General features: G+C 48.0%; 1 protein-coding gene and 1 pseudogene across 2 annotated transcripts in view; one reads left to right on the plus strand and one right to left on the minus strand.

The window, feature by feature from the left end:
• Window positions 1-23,408, plus strand: part of LOC147905251 (chaperone protein dnaJ C76, chloroplastic-like) — a 57,625-nt gene that overhangs the window by 8,968 nt on the left and 25,249 nt on the right. For both annotated transcript variants that reach the window (XM_087395840.1, XM_087395917.1), the window contains exons 2-4: window positions 19,577-19,705; window positions 19,977-20,106; window positions 20,282-20,402. In XM_087395840.1, the coding sequence (XP_087251966.1) occupies window positions 19,577-19,705; window positions 19,977-20,106; window positions 20,282-20,402 (380 nt within the window). The remainder of the gene's footprint in view (window positions 1-19,576; window positions 19,706-19,976; window positions 20,107-20,281; window positions 20,403-23,408) is intronic.
• On the minus strand, window positions 11,544-13,339 carry LOC147905252 (uncharacterized; annotated as a pseudogene).

A 23,408-nucleotide genomic window follows, 5' to 3' on the forward strand; every position in this document is an offset into this window, starting at 1 on the left:
AGGGCATCCCGAGTCTGCACCACCCCTGGAGCAGTCTTCCCTGTCTGCTAGCCCGACCCCCTCAGTTGCAGACTCTGGCGGGCCTCAGCTCCAAGAGAGAGAGCTTCCTCGCGACTTCTACAGATCTGGTCCCTGGGATTACTTGGATGTGGTCAACCTCGGGACCTTCCCTGCTTGCCTCGACATCAGTATTTTCCTGCTCCGTAAAGGGGCGGATGGGAAGATCGCAGGCTTGGCCCCGAGGGATGGCCCCAGCTTTGCTTTCACCTTTCTCAGCGACGGCACCGAGACTTGGACAGACGACTCGGTCTGGGAGGCTCTCAGAGAGCAGACGCACGCTCAGATTTGCTCCTGGATAGGCCCGTCGGGTGGACAGCTTCTTGAGACTCAGTGGTTCGAGGGTGACGTGCGCCTGCGGTGGCGTTGCGCCGCCAAGTGTTTCAGATTGATTGTGATTCTCAGGCCCCCTCTGTCGTGGCCCCTTCCCCAGGAGGTCAGAGCCTGGACTCCTCAGAAACTTCACGCCTTCTACGGGATGACTACCTCAAAGATCTCGAGTTGGCTCGAGAAAGCGTTTGTCCATGGCACCAAAGGCCTCACGCCTTTGCTAAAAGTTATGAAGAACGGGCAGGATGACCCCGCCTCCCCCTCCAAACCCTCACAAAAGCATCAGCACCTTCATTCCGAAATTTCAGCCTCTTCATCGACCTCAGCCGCGAACAGACAGTTGTTCGCAGCCTATGAGTCCTCATCATGAGCTTACACCTTGTCTCCTGGAACGTGAACGGGTTCCATTCTTCTGGCACCCGTGGTCCTAGGAAGCTCATCTTGAGACAGGAACTTCAGCCAGCAGTGATTGGTCGCTTGGATATACTCCTGCTCCATGAGCATAAGCTTTCAGTGGCTCATTCCCGTAGCTGCGGGAAGATCCTCCCTAGACGCTCTCACACTTATTGGGAGCCCTCGATCGTTGCACAGGGGAGGAGTGGCGGTGTCTATACTTCCGTTTGCGAGTCGTTTGCCCAGGGAGTTTTTGGTCATGGTACGTTGATCCCAGGCCGTGCACTTTGGGTTGGCCTAGAGTTGGAGGGCTCCAAAATAGGAATCCTCAACATCTATGCACCCACAGACCTCCGATGCAGAGCCACTTTCTGGAGGACAATCACAGAGATTCTCCCAGACATGGATTCGTGGATTGTTGGAGGTGACTTCAACAATCTGGAGACTTTGGAGGACCAGCAAGGCAGAGGACCAGAGTTTACAGGTATAGCTCAGGCAGAGCAGTCCGCTTGGGACTCCTTTATCTTCGCGATAGGAGGTAGGGACAGCTGGAGAGACCCGTCCTTCCGCCGATGGTACGGGAGCTTGGACTTCTCATGGGGCTTCCGCAGGGAAGGAGGCAGACTCCTAGAGAGACTGGACAGATTTTATGTCAGTGATTGGGCCATCAGCAGAGGTGGTCAGGTGGGTATAGTGCCAAGGATGACACTCTCCGCGCGCCAGTGCTCTTATCACTAGACTCGGCAGCTCAGTCCCTTCCTCCCCGTTCGTGCAGGATTCCTGATTCCATCTTCTCTAGGGAGGAGGTGCGCAGTAGTATCGGCAGCCTTTGGGACAGAGATTGGGGCGAGTGCGTGGATCTGGTAGAGTCGGTGGTGCAGGCTTTGCAGGAGTCCAGCCAGATTTGCCAGCTCGCAGCCCTTCAGGTTCGTCAGGAGTGGTGGGGCAGAGAGAGAGCTCTTCGTAGGGACCTCGCCTCCATTCAGCGACTCCAACAGGCAGCTCCAGGCTCGGAGGAGCTGCGGATCCAGGCCCTTCGAGCTAGAGCCCTTCTTGAGGAGACTCTCCAGCGTCGCTCAGAGTTTTCTTATCACGCCTCCCTCTCCTACTGGGCTCGGAAGGGCAACCGGATGAGCAAAGAGTTCTTTAGGACGCATGGCCAGAGAGCAGCACAGGTGATCAGCTCCGGAGTCTTAGGACAGCGGAGGGGCACATCGTTACTGATCCGGGTGAGGTCTTGGGGTTGGCTACCGACTTCTACAGGACTCTTTTCCAGTAGGAGCACCTTGCCCCTCGTACTCGACGTGCCCGCGAGGAGGTGTGGAGGCACATTCCAGCCCTTTTTCAGCCCAGCATGCAGGCGACGTTGATGGCACCGTTCACTACTGACGAGATGCTGGAGGCCTTGATGGCCATTGATGGGCAGAAATGCCCTGGCGAGGATGGGCTCTCTCGCGCTTTCTTCACCTCCTTCTGGGATCAGATCCATCAGCCCCTCCTAGCAGCCCTTCAGAGGATTTTCAGCAGCGGATATATGCCAGAGAGCCTCTCCTGGGGACTAATTTGCCTCATCCTGAAGGGAGGAGATCGACAGGAGATCCGTCAGTGGCGCCCGATCACTCTCCTCACCATTGCCTACAAAATCCTAGCCAAAATGATCAGCGCCAGAGTTCAGCCTCTACTTCCTGACCTCATTCATGACACTCAGACAGGCTTTGTCCAGGATCGCAGTATCCTGGATAATGTCTTCACCTTCTCAGAGGTGACGGAGTGGGCTCAGCACAGTGGGTCACACTTAGCCATCCTACTTCTCGACTTTGAGAAGGCCTACGATCGAGTGGACTGGTCCTTCCTGGAGGGTACTCTGGAGAGACTAGGATTCTCAGTAGGATGGATTCAGGGTATTTCAGCGTTATACAGGACAGCTTCCAGCAGCGTCATCATCGGCGGCAAGATGGGAGAGCGATTTCGTTTGGAGAGATCAGTGCGTCAGGGTTGCCCCCTCGCTCCTTACCTGTTTCTCTTCTTCGCCGAGGCCATGACATACTACCTTCGCGCAAGGTCGACCGGGATCCGGGGTGTTCGTCTTCCTGGACTCGGAGTATGCAGATGACACAGCGCTGTACGTTCAGGATGATGAGATGATGCTGGAGAGGGTGAGGCTGGCCTTAGAGGTCTTCTGCTCGGCAGCCGGTGCGAAAATCAACTGGAACAAATCAGTTGGTTTTCTCACAAACCCTGGGGCATGCTCACAGTGGGGGAGGTTTTTGGGTTTCAGATAGATCCCGCGGGGGCAAACAGCTAGATATCTCGGCTTTCAGGTCGGCCTGGACATCACGCCAGCTCAACAGTTTCTCTCGGTGCTAGATTCCATTCGATGGAAGCTGGCTTTCTGGAGCACTGCTAAGCTCTCTCTTGCAGGTCGTGCTCTTGTAGTCAACCAAGTTCTCCTGGCCACGGCCAGGTATGTGGCCTCTTGTTGGTGCTTCTCGAGATCCAGCGTGGCACAGCTCAGGAGGATGGTCCGGAATTTCCTGTGGTCTGGGGGGGATGGTCTCAGAGATACCAGAGCTAGGGTAGCCTGGCAGACAGTCATTCTTCCGCAGGCTGAGGGTGGCTTGGGGGTCATTGATCCTGAGCTTCAGACTCAGGCCCTGCTGGGCAAGTTAGTTATCCGCGGATTGACCCCGGGGGGGCAAACGTGGAAGATGTTACTTCAGCAGGGGATCAGTTCTTGCATCCCGCGCCGAGGTGGAGAGTGGCTACCGTCCCTCCGGTGGATCTTCACCTCTGCACCGCTTACTCACCCCCGCTCCCCGCTCATTCGTAGCCTTCTCATGGTTTGGAGGCGACTCCGACTCAGTCTCCTCCAGTCCCCTCCTAGCAGTCAGGAGAAGATCGATCGCCAGCCGCTCATCTGGAACGATCAGGTCAGAGATACCTTGGGCCTTCAGCTGGGGGAGAGGTCACATATCCTGTGGGATGGTTGGATGCAGGAGCCAGCCCAGTCCCTTCGAGTTTGGAGGGACACTTACAGACACTTGGAGACCGTTGCTCTAGCAGCCGCAGCTGGAGGTGTCCGTGGAGCTCAGGCCAGACGCACAGAAATAGATGGAGCGATTCCTACTGGTTGGTTGGTTCCACCCGAGATTCAGATCCTCATGCCTGGTGATGACCGTTGGCTTGGACAGTTCACCCCCCGTGGCATCCCACTGGTGGTTGCAGGCCGGATGGACGACACCTCTGTTTCCTTCTTCGCGGTTTTGGGGGACGGCCGACTCAGGAGAGAGGGTGTGCTCATCGACCCCCTTCTCTCATGGCAGAGGGTTCGGGTCGTAGGCCTCGTGGGGAAGGTTTGGCGGATCGATCCTAGTATAGAGCAGGATCAGCTGCAGTTATGGCGACTCTGGCTTTGGGAGGGGCGGGCCCTGTCAGAGCTTGATTGGGACCCAGGTGAGTGGAGATGGCCAGAGGTTGTGGCAGGCCAGGGGCCGACCCCTTTCTTCGCTTACAGCACGACATTGGGCAGGAGAGTTCTCGGGAGGATGCAGAGCCACCCGCCCACCCAACGGCCGAGTTGGTATGCTCAGGGTATCTCCAGGCTATTTTTGCAGGCCTTCTGGAAGGCCTTGTGGGAGAGCTGGCGGCCGCGGAAGATATCCTACTTCCTTTGGCTACTCGCCCACAAGGGTCTTCAAGTGGGGAGCTGGTTGCGGCAGATTGGTCAGGATGGACTTTGTCAGATTTGTCATGAGGACGAGGAGTCACCAAAACACTGCCTGTGGAGCTGCACTCGCGCCCAGGAAGTGTGGAGGTGGACCTTCGGGATCCTTACTCGTGCAGCACCGGAGCTAGGTTTGATCACCTGGGGCGCGTTCTGCTGGTGCAGCACCACACCTGGCTTTCATCAGTTGTTCGAGGCAGGCCCGCAGGACCCCATGTTCCTTATCACACAGGGGACTTGGGGGCCGCTTGAGGGCATCCTGCCGCACCTGGCAGAGGCGGACACAGGATCTCAGGAGAGGCAACCAGTCTGGGAGATTATTACCAGCATCGCTGGATGGCACATTTGGACCTCGCGCTGCGCGCAGATCCTCGGTGGTATCTCTCTTTCGACTGCCCAGGTCATGGCCGACATCTGGAGTGAGATTATACACACACTCAGAGGCCAGTGGGACCAGATACAGGGAGATTCCCGGGCTGGCCGGGAGAAGCGGAGACGTTTCCTCCGAGATTGGGATATGCAGGGCCTCTTCTTCGAGCATACTTCTCAGGGCCTTTAGTGGCGCTATTCACCACCTCTCTGGCTGCTTATTCACACCGCCTGGTCCCTCCGTGAGAGAGAGCTTTTTGTTTCCATTTAGGGCTGCGTCCGATTTGTGAACGCAGCCCCGTCAGCTGCAAAACTGACCTCATGTATCTTGTTTTTTTGAAGTAATATAATCAGCACTGTTTTTTCGGCAAAAAAATAGTTGAAGTCCTTTCAGTTTGGTCTCAAGTTTGGAAGGTGTTGATAAGATTTACTTCAACACCTTGATCTTGTATCTCGTTGTAATAAAGAGCCTGGATAAGGGGGGGAAGGGCGTCTTGGCCCCTTAATCATGTGCTCATTCTTTCTCAAGCAGTATTATACATGTCACTTTTCAGCTTGCAAATATATGCAAAGCAATCTTTCCCTTCACCTTTAGAGAGCACTGAGAGGTTTCATTGGTATTAGAGCTCCCCAAATCTCGGTGCCCCCTTGTTGAGATCAGCTCTCTTTCTCTTCTCATTGAGTCAACCAGCGATCATGGCTAGTCATGGTCCCCATTTATCTCCCAGTCTCAATGAGTTAAGTAACCTTCTGACCAGTATAGGCTAGCAAATTCATGTTCATGAAGATAACCATGTTGATTCCCATGAACCAGGGCCTCAATCTGAAGGAAGATGCCGTGCAGACGATCAAGATTTTGTAAGGGTAAGTCACCTAGTGTCTCTCCATCAAGAGGAAAAAACGACATTGCGGCCCATCATCTTTGAGGCATAAGAGGAAGAGAAGACCAGCTGAGCCAAGGATCAAGCTTGGAGACAAGTTGTTCAAGTTCAACAAATACAAAGGGAAAGATCAGCCCGAAGTTCTGCTAGCATGGATACAAGATCTTGACTCTACTGTGATGGAGATATGAAGAAAAAGCCAAGATCTGATTTGCCACTAAAGATTGAGAACAAGATACTCTTTTCCGAAAAGCGCAATCCAAAGAAAAATGGGCTTCCAAAAAGAATTCAAGAAGAATCAAGGAGCATCCAATGGACTATATTTCTTGAAGCAACCTCTCTTGAGAGAGAGGCACATGAGATGGTCTATTTTTCTGCAATCTTTTCATTTCCAAATCCAGTACACTCCTGGAAAAGAAAATATAGTGGCTGATGCACTTTCTCATATGCCAAGAATTCAGCATATCTCAGTTATATATCATGACGAGTTGACAGCTCTTAAGGACATGTATGCTAGAGATGCTGAATTCTCTCAAGTATGGGCACATTTGATGACCGGAAGCACTCACCATGCTTACTACATCAATGATGGATACTTGTATATCCAAGAGACACTATGTATTGCCAAAGAACTCCGACCAAAGGTTTTAGAGGAAAACCTTAATCCACCATATGCTGGTCATAGAGCCATCGTACCTACATTCATAGCCCTAGATAGACTCTTCTATTGGCCGAACATGAAGAAAGACACTATTGCTTACATTTCAAGATGTATATCATGTCAAAAAGCAAAATATGATAAAGGAAAACCCAAAGGGCTATTTGAGTTTTTGCCTATATCACCATGGACTTCATTACTAGAATCCCCAACTAATCAAGGACATGACATGACTTGGACCGTAGTGGACAGGTTTAGTATACAAACTCATTTCATTCCATGTCAGAAACAACTAAAGGCTTTTGAAGTTGCACACCTATTCATTACATATATCTTCAAACATCATGGGATGCCTAAATCTATAGTTTCTGATAGAGATGTTAAATTCACTGGTAATTTTTGGCAAGCATCTTTTGAAAACCTTGGAACCATTCTAAGTTTTTCTTCAATATTCTATCCTCAAACTATGGCCAAAGTGAAATTACTAATAGCACCCTATTGGATCTACTCAAAATCTATGTACATGACCAGCATACCATGTGGGAAAAGTATCTCCATATAGTTGAGTTTGCTTGCAATAATACCCTACACTCTTCTACGGGAAAGACTCCTTTTCAAATCATCTACGGTAGATCCCTACCAACTCCATTAATGCAAACACGGATAAGATCTTTTCCATTGATCAATTTGTAGAGGATTATCACTCTACTTATGCTACAGTTTGCATAACCATCACCAAAAGGCTCAAGAAAAACTAAGGGCAGTTGCAAATAAAAGACGGAGGGCCTTTGAGGTCAAGGAAGGGCGATGGGTTTTACTAAAGTTTGAAAAATCCAAGCTGAAACCCAAGGTGGGACAAAAGAAGATCTATTTAAAGCTCTTTTTCATGTATCATGGCCCTTTTAGAGTATTGGAGGTTATTAATCAAGTCTCAGTTGGCTCGATCTACCATCACATTGGAAGATACGCAGCGTCTTCCATGTCAGTTTGATCAAACCCCATGTTGGAGATATTCCTCATGAGTTGGGATATGAAGATCCACTAGAAGTGGAGGATAATGAGGTGCTTTTGGTTCTAGAATAGATAATCTTTCACAACTTCATCACAGGAAGACAAGGAAAAGTTACAAAAAAGTGTCTCTTGAAGTTCAAGGGATTTTTGTCGATAGATGCTAGATGGATATTTTCCTTTAAGAATGAAGCCTGTTAGTTGAAAGATTGGAGGTGCATGATTGTAGAGGAGGGGGAACGGGGAAGGAGAAGAAGGCCACGGAGGGCAGGGTGAGAATGAGTGGAAAAGGGGGGAAGAGGGTAGAGTGAACTAGGTAGGGGAAGTGCACAGGAGAGGAGGAGCAGAAGTGATGTAGATTCGATGTCAAATCAATACGTACCTTACAAATCTTTTGGGGTTGACTTATATAGTCCCCCTCATTCCCCACAATTCCCTTCCTATTTTCCCACCTATTTCCCACATAAAACCCGTCCTTTTCCCACCTTCATTACAGCCATCCCTTCCCAAAGAATTTTGCCCTCAAAATTTCCATGAGGCTGCCTAAAATGGAAGAATACAGCAGAACCCGATCAGCTTTGTAGGAGATAGGGGTAGTCCTGCACAATGCTCTCGGGTTGCCAAGAATTCTCATCTTCAGATAAACCTTTCCATTTGATGAGGTATTCTATGTAAGCCTTGTTCCTGAGCACATGATCTCTGAAGCCTTTGATTTGCTCTGGCACATAAATGATGTGGCCCTCTTCATCCATAGGCGGGAACTGAGGAAGAACTTGGACATGCTGTCCTACATGTGGTTTCAACAAGGATACATGGAAAACATTATGGATCCTTGAGGTCCTGGGTAGTTCCAACTGATATGCTACCTTCCCAAATCTGCGGACGATTTTGTAGGGACCATAATACCTGTGGGCAAGCTTTGTGTTGGTATTACCTTTCAGCGAGGCATATCGATTCTTATGGAGACGTAAATGCACATAATCCCCTTCTTCAAAAGATAAGTACCTCCTTTGTTCATCCGCATACTTCTTCTGCTTGGCTTGGGCATCCTGCATATTCTTCTTAGCCAACTGCAGAAGGGCATCCATACTCTCCAAGTCATTTCTTGCTTGCTGATTTTTCACAGCCAAGTCTGCAACCCTAGAAGGCATTCCCACTTTGCATCCATACATTGCCTCGAATGACTCATGCCAATAGAGAGGTGTTTGGTGCTGTTGTAACAAAATTCAGCCAATGCTAACCATTTGTCCCAAGACTTCTGTGTGTCATGACAATAATGCCTTAAATATTCCTCCAGCCATTTGTTCACCCTCTCTAATTGTCCATCCGTTTGGGGATGATAAGGAGTACTAGGCGCAAGGGAAGTACCAACTGCAGTGAATAACTCCTGCCAAAAGTGACCCATAAACTTAGCATCCCTGTCACTGACAATCTCTTGAGGAAAACCATGGTGCTTGAACACATTCTCAATGAATTGCTAGGCAACCTGTGAAGCGGAGTACCGAGTCCTAGTCGGTATGAAATGGGCCGGCTTGGTCATCTTGTCAACCACTACGAATATGCTATCCCAACCCTTATCTGTAGAAGGCAAGCCTGTAATGAAATCCATGGCAATGTGAGTCCATTTGCCTTCAGGAATGGGTAGCGGTTGCAGAAGGCCTGCAGGTAACCGGCTGTCCACTTTATTTGGTTGGCAGGGCAAACATTCACTGACATACTTAACCACATCTCGCCACAAGCCATCCCACATAAAGCTTTCTTTGACCTTCTCATATGTTTTGGTGATACCCGTATGCCCTGACATAGGAGATGAGTGCATTTCTTGTAAGACCAACAACCTGTACTTGGAGTCTGGTACAAGATAAATTCTATCCTTGCACCATAACAGTCCATTGCGGAGCTGAAATCGAACATGTTCTTGGCTGGACGGACTGTGTAACTCCACAAAGATAGGGGCTGCATCAGAATTTTGCATGTATTCCTCCTGAATCCCAAGTATCCACTCCTGATGAAGCGTGGAAATGGCAGACAGTTTGCATGACCACATCCTGGACAAGGCATCAACAACCACATTCTTTTTCCCTTTTCTATACTCAATGTCAAAGTCATAGGACTGAACTGCAGCCAACCATCTCTTTTGCTTCATGGATAAATTAGGTTGCGTTAAAAAGTACTTGAGTGTCCTGTGATCCGTTTTGACCTTAATCTTGCTACCGTACAGGTAGTGGTGCCATTTTGCAAAAGCATGCAAGATTGCCAGCATCTCCTGATCGTAGACATGATAATTCATTTCCCTGGCATTAAACTTCCTGCTCTCAAAAGCAATCACCCCATGTTCCTGTCTTAGGACAGCCCCTAAACCTTTGCCACTGGCATCCGTCTCAACAATGAAAGACCGTGAGAAATCAGGGCACACCAATACAGGTGCATTACTAAGGGCATCCTTGAGATTCTCAAAACTGAGTTGTGCTGCTTCTGACCATTGGAAGGCATCTTTTTTCAGCAAATCAGTGAGAGGGGCAGCCCTTTTGGCAAAGTGTCTGATGAACCTCCTGTAAAAAGAAGCAAGACCCAAAAAACCCCTGAGCTGCGTGGTATTATGTGGTTGCGGCCACTCCTTAATGCATTTCATTTTAGTTGGGTCTACCCTGATTCCATGCCTGCTTACAACATGTCCAAGATATTCAACCTCATCTGCCATAAATGTGCACTTGCTGGCCTTGGCATAAAGCTGATGCATCCTCAAGATTTCTAGCACTTGTCGGACCTGGCCTATGTGTTCCTGTGCATCCTTTCTGTAAATGAGAATGTCATCAAAAAATACCAGCACACATTTGAAAAGAAGGGGGTGTAAAATCTTGTTCATGAGTGCCTGGAAGGTGGCTGGTGCATTAGTCAAACCAAAAGGCATCACCTTGAACTCATATAATCCTCTTTCTGTACGAAAGGCAGTCTTATGCTCATCACCCTCTTTCATCTTGATCTGATGGTAACCTGACCTCAAATTAATCTTCGTGAAATACTGAGCACCCTTGAGTTCATCCAGCAGGTCATCAATCCTGGGAATAGGAAACCTGTTCTTAATGGTGGTCTTATTCAAATCCCTGTAATCAATGCACATGCGGAAAGAGCCATCCTTCTTCTTCACCAGGAGTACTGGAGATGCAAATGGCGAGGTGCTATGAGCAATGAAGTTTTTCTCAAGCAAATCTCGCACCTGTGTTGCCACTTCTTCCCGTTCAACCTTAGAGAGTCGGTACGGGGCCTTGTTTATTGGTTTACTACCATGTTCCAGGACTATGGCATGATCAACATCTCTTTTTGGGGGCAACTGAGATGGCATATCAGCAAACACATCCCCAAATTCTAAGAGCAATTTCTGCATTTCACAATTATCCACATTAGGAATGCCACCTTCCTGAGGTACAGGGACATTCAATGCATATATGGCACTTTCTTTCTTGAGCTCCCTAGCTAGCTGCCTTGCTGAAATGACCTGCAATTTCCGAGTTACCACGCCCTGCAATGTAACCGATCTACCCTTGTGGCAAAATTCAAGAGATAAGGCATTCAAATCTATGCTGATTTTCCCCAATGATTGCAGCCAATCACACCCCAGGACAGCATCTATTGGCCCCATATCCAATGCCAGAAGATCACCTGCAAACTCATAGTCTTCAGAGAACTTGATCCTGGCATCCTGGCAACAATGTCTGCTGACTGTCCATTAGCTATCTCCACTTTCAGGCCATGGTCTATCTTAGTAGCAATCAATCCCACTCTTTGCAATGTCCTGCAATTAATGAAACTGTGAGTGCTACCACTGTCTACCAATACATGAACAGATCTGCCATTAATCATTCCTTTCAACCTGATTGTGTCAGCACTTTTGGCACCCATCAAGGCATGACGTGAGATGGTATACAGCTTAGACTGGGCATCCCAATAAATCTGCTCATCATCCACAGGAACATTACCATTAGCATCACCTCTGACATGAAAAGGCATTGTAAGTTGATGCTCCACCCGAGAGAATGTTGGCTTACAGCCTTTCTTGCCACATGTAGGCTGAATATCAATCTCATGCAACACATGAGTGGCTTACTCAGTAGCCCCACCCGGGTCAAAGGGAAATGCAGTCCCCTTTGTGGCTGCTGTGTTAGGAGCTTCATTTGCATCATGAGCTCCTGTCAATTCCTCATGAGGGACATCATGGGGGTCTGCAACATCAGTGACTTCCTCATCATCTGAGAATTCAATTATCATGCTGAGTTTGGCTGAGCTGACATTCTTCATCTTGCACACATCTCGATGCTCAGGTGTCCATTTCTCTCCACATCTAAAGCATAGATTAGCCTTTTTCCTACTGTCCATTATGGCCCTGGAGTGTTATTTAACATCTGATTTGTCAGAACTTGCACTGGGTTTGACACCTGGCATTGCGTCCGGTATGGCTTGGCATATGGCATTTTACTCCCTATAACCGTTGGATATCGTGGAAAGGGGGCAACTGCTGATTTCCTATCAGCCCAATCAGCAGACTTTGACTTCCTGTCAGCCTCATAAACAGCACCATAAGAGCTACCTGACACAAGCTTGTACTTGCCCGCATATTTTGGCTCAAACACCTCAGCTAGCTGGGCTGCCTGCTCAATGGTTTGGGGATTATGAGCTCTCACATCAGCAGCCAGAGGGGAATTTAAGCCTTGAATAAAATGCAGCAGCTTCCCCTTCTCAGAAATTTCTTGTACAAACAAGGAAAGTCTCCAAAAACGCTGCAAGTACTCCTGGACCGTACCCATCTGAGATAGTGCATAAAACTCAGCAAGGTACTGCTCTAGGATTGGGGCCGAGACGAAAGTCGTGACCATAAGCTCCTTGAACTGTTTCCATGTGGTCGGCTTCTAAGGTGACTCTCTCATGTACCGCCACCATGTATGTGCATAATCCTGTAAATGCATACTAGCAAAAATGATCCTGTCCTCATCGTTCTTAGGGTAGAAGCGGAAATAATCTTCCAAGTTCGTGAGCCACTCCTCCAACTCATTGGGAGTGCGAGTGTCCCCTTTAAACTTGTGCACAGAGAGCTTGTCTTTCACATCTTTGGCTGCATTATTCCTGAAGTGACCACCAGCATATCTAGCATCCTCACGCTTAAAGCTCACATATTGTGAAAAGGGCATTTCATCACGTACATCCTCAGGCAAGGCCCTGTACGAATGTAAGGCATCTGAGAACATATCATCCATGTTTGCATGCTGCCCAATTCCAGCATCCTGGTGGATAGGAGAACCACTCCCCTGATGCACAAAATGCGTTTGGCTGAAAGCATTACCTCCCTGATACACAGGCTGAGTTTGACTGAATGTGTTCATAGGAGGTGTCATCGAAGCATGCAATCCCTGCTGAGTCTGTCTACCAAAAACATCACGGTGAGTGGGTGGCATAGAGAAAGGCTGAGAAGAGGACTGGCCTCTCTCCCAACTGCCTCGAAAACCAACACCCAATCCAGGCATGCTCGCCGTGGGCGGAAATGTGCCAGTAGGCTGGCCCAAAATGGATGGCTCAGCCAATGAAATCTGCGAGCCAAATGGCGGCCTGGCATCAAACAATGAAGTGCTCGGTGGCACGGGCAAGGCATCACCCATATCAACATAATCCCCATGCTGGGGTGCATGCATAGAACCAGAATCATAAGTGCGACGGGCATCAGCCATAAACCCCCTGCGCGGGTCAGAAAAATCACCCTGGCTATCCGACTGATCCCCGTGCTGGGGTGCGGGCTGCTTGCCCTTATCATGCATAGTGATGGCAGTAGTGATCTGCTGCCCAATGTGCTGACCCATCTGGGTGATAGCTGTATCGTGCATAGCCATAGCAGTGGTGAGCTGCTGCCCCAACTGCTGACCCATCTGTTGAAAAGCCCCCTGAAGCATTGAGGCCAATGCATCTAGAAACTGTGTGTCGGTAGGCATAGCAGAAACTGGCTGTGAAGGAGATGCACCCTCTGTAACTGGCATCTGCTCCTGCTGAGCAACATCATCGCCATGCTGAGACGTCTCATCTGATCGGGGTGCACGCTTGGGGGCCATGAGTGCGCGATGTAGTCGATGAAGAGGCTTGAAGAAAACTTGGTGAAGAGGATGGAGAGAATGCTCGAAATGAGCCAAAAAAAGTGGCTGAGAAGGGCCCAGAATAGGGCTGTAGAAGTACCCTAAAAGAGGTTTTTTTTTTTTTTTTTTTTTTTTTGGGGGAAAGCCCTAGGACTGTCCTAGCCTAGCTAGGACTGCTAAGACTGTCCTAGCCTATCTAGGACCGTTCAGACTGTTAGGACTAGACTAACTAAACTAACCCACAACTAACGAGTTAACTACCCCCCAGGTTAACTAACCTTACTAACTTTAGGAAATAGATTAGAAAATTATTCTAAGGTATGAAAGCGGTGGTGGAAACGGTGGCCAGCGAGAGGCGCGGGCGGGTGACGAAAACGGTGGCGACGGAAGGGGGAACAAAAACGGGACGATGGAAGGCGGTGGCTGTGGCGGAGGACTGGACGCACGACGGAGACGGAAACGGTGGGCACGACGGAGGTTGGGTGGCTGTGGCGGAGACGGAAAGCGATGGTGATGAGATGTGTTCCGTTCGACGATGGCGGAGATGCGATGGCAGAATGATGCGAGGGTGGTGGAGATGTGGAAATTGTCGTGGTTGTCTTCTGGCCGGTGTCAGCTTCTACGACGAAGCTATGAAATCAAGCCTATGTATGGAGCGGTGGCAAGGAGAAAAGAAAAACGAGCTTGAGCTGGAGCGACGGACGGCAGAGTTGGAGGCGCGACGGACGGCAGAGTTCCCTCTTCCCTTTTCTGCTTCAGCTTATCTCCTTCATGTTCATCAGCACCACGATAACCTGCATCTCTTCCCGCGAAGGAGAACCAGAAAGAAGACGGACGTCGATTGGGTTACGATGTGACCCTGGCAGTATAAATGAAAATGACATCGAAGTATGCAGCACTTGAGATGTCTTCTCCCACAATAGGCCCGAGAACTGCTCTGATACCAATGTAGAGGAGGGGGAACGGGGAAGGAGAAGAAGGCCACGGAGGGCAGGGTGAGAATGAGTGGAAAAGGGAGGAAGAGGGTAGAGTGAACTAGGTAGGGGAAGTGCACAGGAGAGGAGGAGCAGAAGTGATGTAGATTCGATGTCAAATCAATACGTACCTTACAAATCTTTTGGGGTTGACTTATATAGTCCCCCTCATTCCCCACAATTCCCTTCCTATTTTCCCACCTATTTCCCACATAAAACCCGTCCTTTTCCCACCTTCATTACAATGATAAATGTTTGTCGTGTAGATTTCTCACTTTTGTCCTTGGTTAAGTTTATGATGAAAGATCGATGTTTCAAGAGTTCCCTGACATTCTAGATGCTTATAAAGAAGCACTTTAGTTGTGGTCAACTAAATGAAAGATAGAGGGAATGTCACTTCTCTTCACAAAAGACATCCCAATTGCTTGGTATTCATTTATTTCATATCTTACTTGCTAAAATTTCAAGCTCTTTAAATGAGGATATGTCAAAAGAATGCATATGTTTTCCTATTGATCAGCTAGGTACTAGTTGGCTAGGGTCTAGCATTTGAGGGTGGACCTCCATTGAAGGGGTTATAGGCATTAGTGTCCCACAAGTTGAGACATATCTCTTTAAGAGAAACGTAAAGACTACACCCCAACTGAGTACCCAAATATGGGACCAATCAAATGCATAGAATGCAGACCGACCCGGCAACTATTAAAGAGAATGTTCACAGTAGCCTTGGATGTGAGCGTGTTAACATGTTCCTACATGATAGTCTGAAAACATAATCAGCTATACATTAGTTTAAGACTGAGAGTTTTTCAGTTTGGATTTAAACTGTTTAATGATTGCTATGCCTTCACGATGTACTGCCCATTTTCTGTCCTACCTAGCAGCCTTGACCTTGGCTAATTCCGTTGCCTTATTCTTCAATTGAGCTCGTGTGAGTTTCTCAGCTATCCCTATCTTGTTCCCTTTTAACTTGTAGGATTGTCAGAGAAGCTTGACAGGTAGATCTCATGAGTTAAGTGTAATAATAGCATGGTCTTTAGAGTGGAGGATACGGGTTGCTCTAGCTTAATCTTCATCATGAAGATCCTCATCCTTGTCCACCATCCAATTAATACTAGGCATGGCCGCTTTGACATGTGCTAGAGTACCACTAAAAGAGTCCTTCTCTTTGTACCATCCTTCAGGGAGTCCCCCAATTCTAATAATCAAAGTATTATCATGTCTAGCTGCATGTTTATTGATCTCTTCTTGGATATCAGCTTTATTTACCTTTGCATCAAATTGTATAGTTACTTTCTTTTTAACAATTTGTATCTGAGTATGAACTAGATCTTTAGCTGTAGAGAGGGGTAGGAGGGCAAGCCTCGCAAGACTTTACCACATCATCAATTACTGCTTGCTTGCCAAGTTCTTCAAGAACTTCAATTATTTCCACTGCATCCCCTAGTTGTATCCTTAAATCTCTCACCTCTTGCTGTAGATAATAAATCTGTTCATGGTGCCCAATGATGGGCTGGTTCAGACCTCCTCGTAGGTATATGTGTGCATACGGAAAGGGTGTCATAGCTGCGATTGTGGCATATCATTACCTACTGGCTGAAGCTGTTGGGGTGGAGGGAGACTTCGAAGAGAGGCTGGGCCACTCCTTTCTGGCCATGTCTGGCTGCTACCCCCTAGACTGAGCTAACCCCCCCAGTGGGCTAGGGGTTTCAGGCCAGCTTGGGGTTGGATGAAGAAAGAAAGGATGCTGCCCCCCTGACCTTGTGCTGGAGCTGTTAGTGGAGAAAAGAGGGGGTGACCTCCCTGATATGCTGAAGCTATTCGACCTAAACCCGCTCCTATATGTGATTGTGAGTGGCGAGGCTGTTGCTAGGTGGCTAGATGGGAGGGCTAGGTGGAGAGGGCTACGACGGGTGGAGTAGAGTCTATGACGGACGGGGGCTACGGGCTAAGGGGTTAGGGTTACGATGGACGGTGGCTACAACGGTGGGCTACGATGAATGACGAACAGGGGCTACGACGAATGACCAACCAGTGCACTGCCAGGCATCTGGGGCTAGGATCAAATCAATCGGCTTTCTCACGACGATGCTTGAGGAGATTTTGAAGATCTTTGATCGAGGGGCCTGTTGTGGCTTCTAATGGATTGTATGAGGCCTGATAGTGGGGTACTTACGATGTCAGGTTTGGTATTGACATATAAGCTGAGTAGTAGATAGCCGCGGTGCTAGAGAATGTGTGGCACAAGCCATTGTATTGAAGCTTGGCCAAACTCTCTTCGAATAGGCAAGTCCTTGTGGCCAACTAGGACCTGTTGGCCATGGCCTAGTACATAGCCTCTTGCTGGTGCTTTCACAGGGGTTTCATGGAGCAGCTCAGGTGCTTGGTGCACAATTTCTTGTTGGCAGGATCGGATGGTACCAGGAACACTAGAGCTAGGTTGCTTGGCAGATAGTGATCCATGTAGAGAGGGGACTTGGTATTATTGGTCCAGAAATGCAGAGCAAAGCCTGTGCTAGGCGAGCTTGTAGTGGGTGGTCTCACCCTAGGATTGTAGGTTTGGAAGCTATTGCTCCAACAAGGGTTTCTCAAGAACACCTCCTGCACAAGAGGACAGTGGCAAAGTCTCATCAATGGATCTTTTGAGAGGCGCCCCTCAGAGGGAAGGGGTCAATATTGATGAGGAGCTTACATAGGGTTTGGTAGTGCTTGTCTAGGGGACTCATATATAGTGAGCCCTTGATAAAGTGAGGAGTTTAAGTGTGAGCCCTTCTCTAGCATTCGGAGGTCCAGGATCATAAGGGCTGCATGCTGAGGCAACGAACATATTAATTGTGTGAAGTGGAACAATGGCTCAGCTAGTTACTTTGGAGCATGGAGTCGGCTCCCCCAAGAGACAAAGGCATGTGTGAGAGTCTTCTCCCTACCTGGGTGGGCATGAGAATGTGGGGGATAAATGCCACCATCTTTGATTTTTGTAAGGCTGGTCTACACAGAGCCTTAGCTCCCTCAAGCTGGTATGGGTAATTCTTTAAAATAGGTGTGCCCCTGAGGATCCTTTATATGCATTGACTTTTGCCCCATGCATCATAGAGTGGGGCTAGGGGGGGTTCTCTAGCATAATTAGAGGGAGACTAAGAGTTGGATGGGGCCTTGGAGATGCTTGAGTGGCAGTGGATAAGAGTTCTGGGTCTTCTTGGTAAGGGTTTGTCCATTGACCCAATATGAGTCTCTTTGCGGAAAAAGAGGTCATGATAGAGGCTTTGCTTATGGGAGGGCTGCCTCCTTTGAGAAGTACAGTGGGATCCCAACGATTGGTTGTGGCCTTCTAGAGTAGGGAACATGCACTCATAGAGGATTATAGAGGCACCCTTCTTCTTGTACACCATATGCATTGGTCACTGTCTTCATATTGAAGTGGATGCCTAGACCCCTTCGAGAGAGCAGCATTGGATAGAGTAGCAGGTGCCCTAGGAGGTCATTTCTAGACCTTGGTTGTGACTATGGACTAGCCTTCGTGCATGGAAGGTTACATATTTCTTATGGATTGTGGAGCAGGAGGTGTTGCCCATTGGACCTTAGTTGGAGTAGATGAGAGCAGATGGGAGATGCCACCAATGTATAGCTGGAGACGACCCTGAGATAATTTGCATTGCCTATCGCAGCAGAGAGGATGTGGTGGGGGGCCAGAAAGATGATGGCTAGGATGTAGTGGATGCAACAAGATTTCACTTGGGACATGGCATGAACCTTCTCAATTGACGTGCTTTCGCCAGCCTACAAGATCCATAGACAGAGGTTCTTCTAGATTGAAGTGCAAGATGGGCCTCCTCCTCCCTCCTAGCAACTGGTATCCTCACCAAAGGATTCTTTAGGAGAGGTCTCCAGCATCACTGCTTGGAACACCTAGCTCGCCCCTTGCAATTGGGTGAGGGAAGGCTAGCAGGTCCCTCAACTGCCACCCTTGTTGCCGAGTGGCAGGATATCATCTATACCGTGCACACCATATGGGAGTGGGGGACGATGGCATCTTGGATGACCAGTGAGAGGTGGGCACATTTCTGCAAGGCTTGGTTTGCAGGTTTCTTCTACATATTCATGGAGCGAGGCATTCTTTGGTTGTATAGTCCCCGCCTTGGTTGTTGGCCCCTATTTCCAGGGACTCCCTAGGCAGTGAGCTGGGCTCTCTGAAAACCAGCTAATCGACAACCAGTTTTTTTTTCATTGTATTGCTTGCACGACCAGTGCCACATGGATAGCTGATTTGTATTATTGGTTTTTTCTCAAGCATTAATAGAAAGCTCTTTTGAGGGGGGGGGGGGGGATTTTGCATTGTTTCTAGGTGAGCCGCTCTCTTCAATCACGTACATGTTTGACGAATTACGGACAAGGCTTTTTCTGACCTCAACTTGTTGGAGACATTGTCGGAGACCACCAAGATTTTGCTTAGGGAAACTCTCTACACTTAGGTGTGCACTTGGTCCTCCCTTGGTACCATGGTTTGTGCCTTTAGGGCATGAAGAGGATGCACCAATTCCCGACTATTTCCTCTCTCCCCCCTGCACTTGTTCCTAATCCACAGCAGCCCTTCGTCCTCTTTTTACTTCCCTTGCCCCCTTTTGAGTTCTCCTCTTCTTCCTTCCCTTTCCCCCTGCCAGTTCTCCTCCTCTTCTCCCCCCTTACCCTATCCTTTAGCGAGCTCCTCTTGTTGCTTTGCATCTCCAACCCTGATTCTCCTCTTCCCCTGTACCCTCCCCTCCCTTTTTTCTGGTCTGTGGGCTCTTCTCCTCCTCCTCTTTTTATGTGTCTTCAAGCCCTATGCCCAAGAAAATACATAATTTGCATAAAGGGCTTGAGCAAAGGCCTTGATGGAGTTTTATGCCACTAGATAACTTCAAGTTTCCACAAAAACCCCTCTCCCTTTTCAAACTGGCTAAAGCCCTCTCTTGCCATGGTCCTTTATTATAGTGATTAAATTTTTGTATTCTTGAGATTTTGTGGTATGATCAAATTGAAGAGAACTTTGCAAGCCTTACCACTAATTTCTCTTCTTTTTGTTTGAACATCAGCCTCATGATGCAACACCAGAAGAAATCAAGAAGGCGTACTATTCTTGTATGAAAGTCTGCCATCCCGACTTGGCTGGAGAAGATGCAGAAACTACATCATTCTGTATGTTTGTCAACGAAATTTATGAGGTATACCCAATTTTCATGTTTGCTAGTTTTGCATATAAGAAATTTGAGAACTTGTGTTGTACTTAACAAACTGTCCTTGTGTGAACTTAGGGTCTGTATCATGAACCAGTGGCTTGCCCCCCGTTCTGAATGTTAACTGCTTTTAGTCTAGCATATGCTAACAAATAAATTCTCTTCTTAGTGTGACATTGTAACCTTCTTGGTCTTTGGCTTTGCATGAGGTTTTTCTGCTGGGGTATTGGGCTAAATGCTATAGTTTGTGGAGATGCAGATTTTAAGCGATCCAGTGCAACGCATGGTTTATGATGAGATCAATGGGTATTCTCTGGTGTCTACAAATCCCTTTAAGGATACTTCCAAGCCAAAAGATCACGTTTTTGTTGACGAGTTTACATGCATAGGTAATTTGCATGAGTAATCACTGTACTCAAAGCAATATCCATTTTTGCATTAGACAGCCTTGACTGGTGTATTATGGTCATGAACTAACTTATCGCCATTTTGGAATCTTGGCTTAGCGGTGGGTGCAAACAGGTAAAAATTTTCTCACTTTGAAAGCTATTTGTACATGTACAGGCTGTAAAAACTGTGCAAACACTGCTCCAAAGACATTTGAGATTGAGGAAGATTTTGGAAGAGCACGTGCAGTATTCCAATGTGGGAGGGTCTCTGTTGTTCAACAAGCCATTGACACATGGTTAGCATTACTGCTCAAGAGCTGTGTACATCATGTGAACATTTTTCTGTTAGACTCCTTTTTTCTTTTCCATGCACTTTGTTTGATAATATCATTTTCATAGCTCTAGCTCACGCTGTTTGGATGACACTTGTAAGTTGCAGCAGAGAACCATCAGACACTTTTGGTCTAGATGTATAACTTAGAGAGGATGCAATGTGCTAAGCATTGCCATGTTCTTGTCGCAAGAGCACCACAACAAGCAGTACAGACTCTAAAGCAATACCTTACAAGGCATTGGTTTCCTTCCTGGTAGTAACCGTCCATCAGCCCACTAGGTGTTCTGCTTTCTTGGTGGCCTGAAAGGAGTAGATAAATTTTGGAATTCTTTCTCAACAGGCCATAAATGTTACTGGCTACATTGACAGGTTCTCATTTTTAGGCTGTTTTGATTCCACGTCTGATTGCCATATCGTCATTCATCTCGCTTCTCTCAAGTGCTAGACTTTGTGATCACTAAGTTTGCCCTTCGTCTCCCCAAAGTGACTCAGGCCTGTGTGACTTTAGCAGTTACTCTCTAGAACACAAATGGGAGAGCCTATGGCACACCAGGTGCAACTTCTGGGAGATGTTCCAAGCAATGGATCTGGTGGTCTACACAGACTCGCTTTAGAGCCCCAAACTCACAGTCTATGGATACACCTGGTTGTCAATCCACAACACAGAGACACTTACAGATGGGATGGGAGTAGGATGAGTGGTGGTCTTTGTTGTACATCACAGTCCGGAGTCCAAATGAGCATGCCAGATACAGGTGGATCCACCTTAGGAGGTGTTCTACTGGGGATGTGTTTTCTCCCTTCAAATAGACTTCTATAAGTATGAAAGAAACAGCTGAGAGAAGAAACCCAAGGCAAAGATATATCACACAAAGCATGAAGACCCCATGGCAAAATACAGTCACATAATGTGAACGATTGAAAACTTGATAAGAACCAAGACTGCAAGGTCTCCCAAGCCACTTTGGCTCTTGTATTTGTGGACCCATCAAGTCTGCTCAAAGAAAGTTCATGATAGGTCTCTTAATCTGAGAAAGGCATCTCCTAGAGTGGCACCAACATGAGCAAACAAACAAAGTGGCGATCACAAAAGCGTGCTTGACAACTACCACTCTAGAGGCAAGATCCAACCTGGATGTACTGCAACAAAAGAGGAGTTTTCTCCTAATAGTCTCCATCATGGGAGCAAAATGCTGAGATGAAGAAATATCTATGCCAACCTGACAGCCCAAATATCTAATTGAAAGACCTCTCTGGATCCAAGTGAAGTCAAAATCAAGCCCCTAGGTAGGAGAATTGTCATCACTTATCCACAAGCCGTTGTATTTATGCCAATTAATCTGTACCCCTCTACAAGGCAAAATAAATCCAAAGCTGACCTGAAAGTGCCCTTGACCCAATATATGTGAGTCACTTAGCCAGAGAGCTTCCGACCTACTGGGGGATGATATAACCTCGCCCACGCCTTCGTTGCCACCAGATCCTTCCCTACGACCCCATCCACACAGGTCCATGATGGGAAGATGCCTCAAAACCCTAGGTTTGATGATGAGTGCAGAGAGGTGTGAGCCCATCTCACACGGGAACGAGCCTTGGGTCCGTTGACTTCATTTGAGGCACAACGGATCTTTCGACAGCTGACACGTTGCAAGAGACGAGCCTTCCTCACACAAAGGATGGATGAGATTATCATATCATTTCGAGGAGGAGACCCAACCACTGGATGGGGGATTCTCTTGGAGGGGAAGCCACCCATTCCCATCACTGATCCGGGGGTGGGGCATACTTATGCATGCTCTTTATATGATGTTATGATGCAGGCATCATCGGATATGTCCTCTATGCCTAGGCCCACTACCAGTCACTCGTTCACTACACAAAATGTACGTGCTACACTTCGTCGGCTACACAACTAGAAAGAAAAGGATCATGAGGGTCTACGGACTGAGCATTTCGCACATGGGTAGGAGGTTTTAGACCTAGTTCTAGCATAGATGTTCAACCACATTGTATGCCATGGCTTCCCACTAGCTTAGAGCACCACCACTATTGTACCAATACACAAGGCAGGAGACCCCATGGATATTGGGAACTACTGCCCTCTCATGATTGGCCACACATTGGCCAAGATTTATGGATTTGTATTAGAGAGGGAGATCAGCAGTCATACAGAGGCACATGGACAGCAGGCACTAGGGTAGGCAGGATTATAGAGGCAACATTCTACTCTAGATCACATCTTCACTTCGAGGGCTATCATTAAGGAGGTGAAGTCTAGACACCAAAAAGTCTACGCTTTATTTGTAGACTTTCGAAAGGCTTTCGACAGTGTCCCGCGATCCCGCATGATGAGGACACTACTGGAGATGCAGATCCCAGAGGCTTTGATTTGGGGTGTGATGAGTCTATTAGAGGGAGTGTCGTGCGCCAGGTGGTTTGGCGGGGTTGAGAGCACGATAGGGTGAAGTAGGGCTGCCCCCTCTCGCCGACCCTTTTCAAACTCCACATTGATGAGATCACATCTTTCATAGACCGCCTAGGGAGTGAAGGGTCACTCCTGATTGACCTCATGATATAGATATTGTTATACGCTGATGACATAGTCCTCATATCATCCTCAACAGAGGGGTTGCAGAGACACTTAGAGGCCCTAGAGATCTTCTGCACAGAGAGAGACCTGACAGTCAACCTTGGGAAGACCAAGGTGATGATATTCAACACCTCATGTGTAGTGCTTCATCGATAGACTTCACTTACCGTGGTGAGCGAGTGGAGATAGTGTAGTCCTATACATACTTGGGACTAGTTTTCACAAGCCCCATCTTCACGATGTCTCATGCAGCCATGGCACTACTCACACGGGGAGTTGGCCTGCCAACTAGAGAGATAGTGTTTCCAGGCACACTTTCAGGATCCACTTATGAAGGGCTGGCTTTTCGACACTTTAGTGAGGCGACCGCCATGTATG

The sequence above is a fragment of the Dipteris shenzhenensis genome, chromosome 1, assembly GCF_047967505.1.
Source record: "Dipteris shenzhenensis isolate YYH24624 ecotype China chromosome 1, Dip_SZ_1.0, whole genome shotgun sequence".
Classification (NCBI taxonomy): domain Eukaryota; kingdom Viridiplantae; phylum Streptophyta; class Polypodiopsida; order Gleicheniales; family Dipteridaceae; genus Dipteris; species Dipteris shenzhenensis.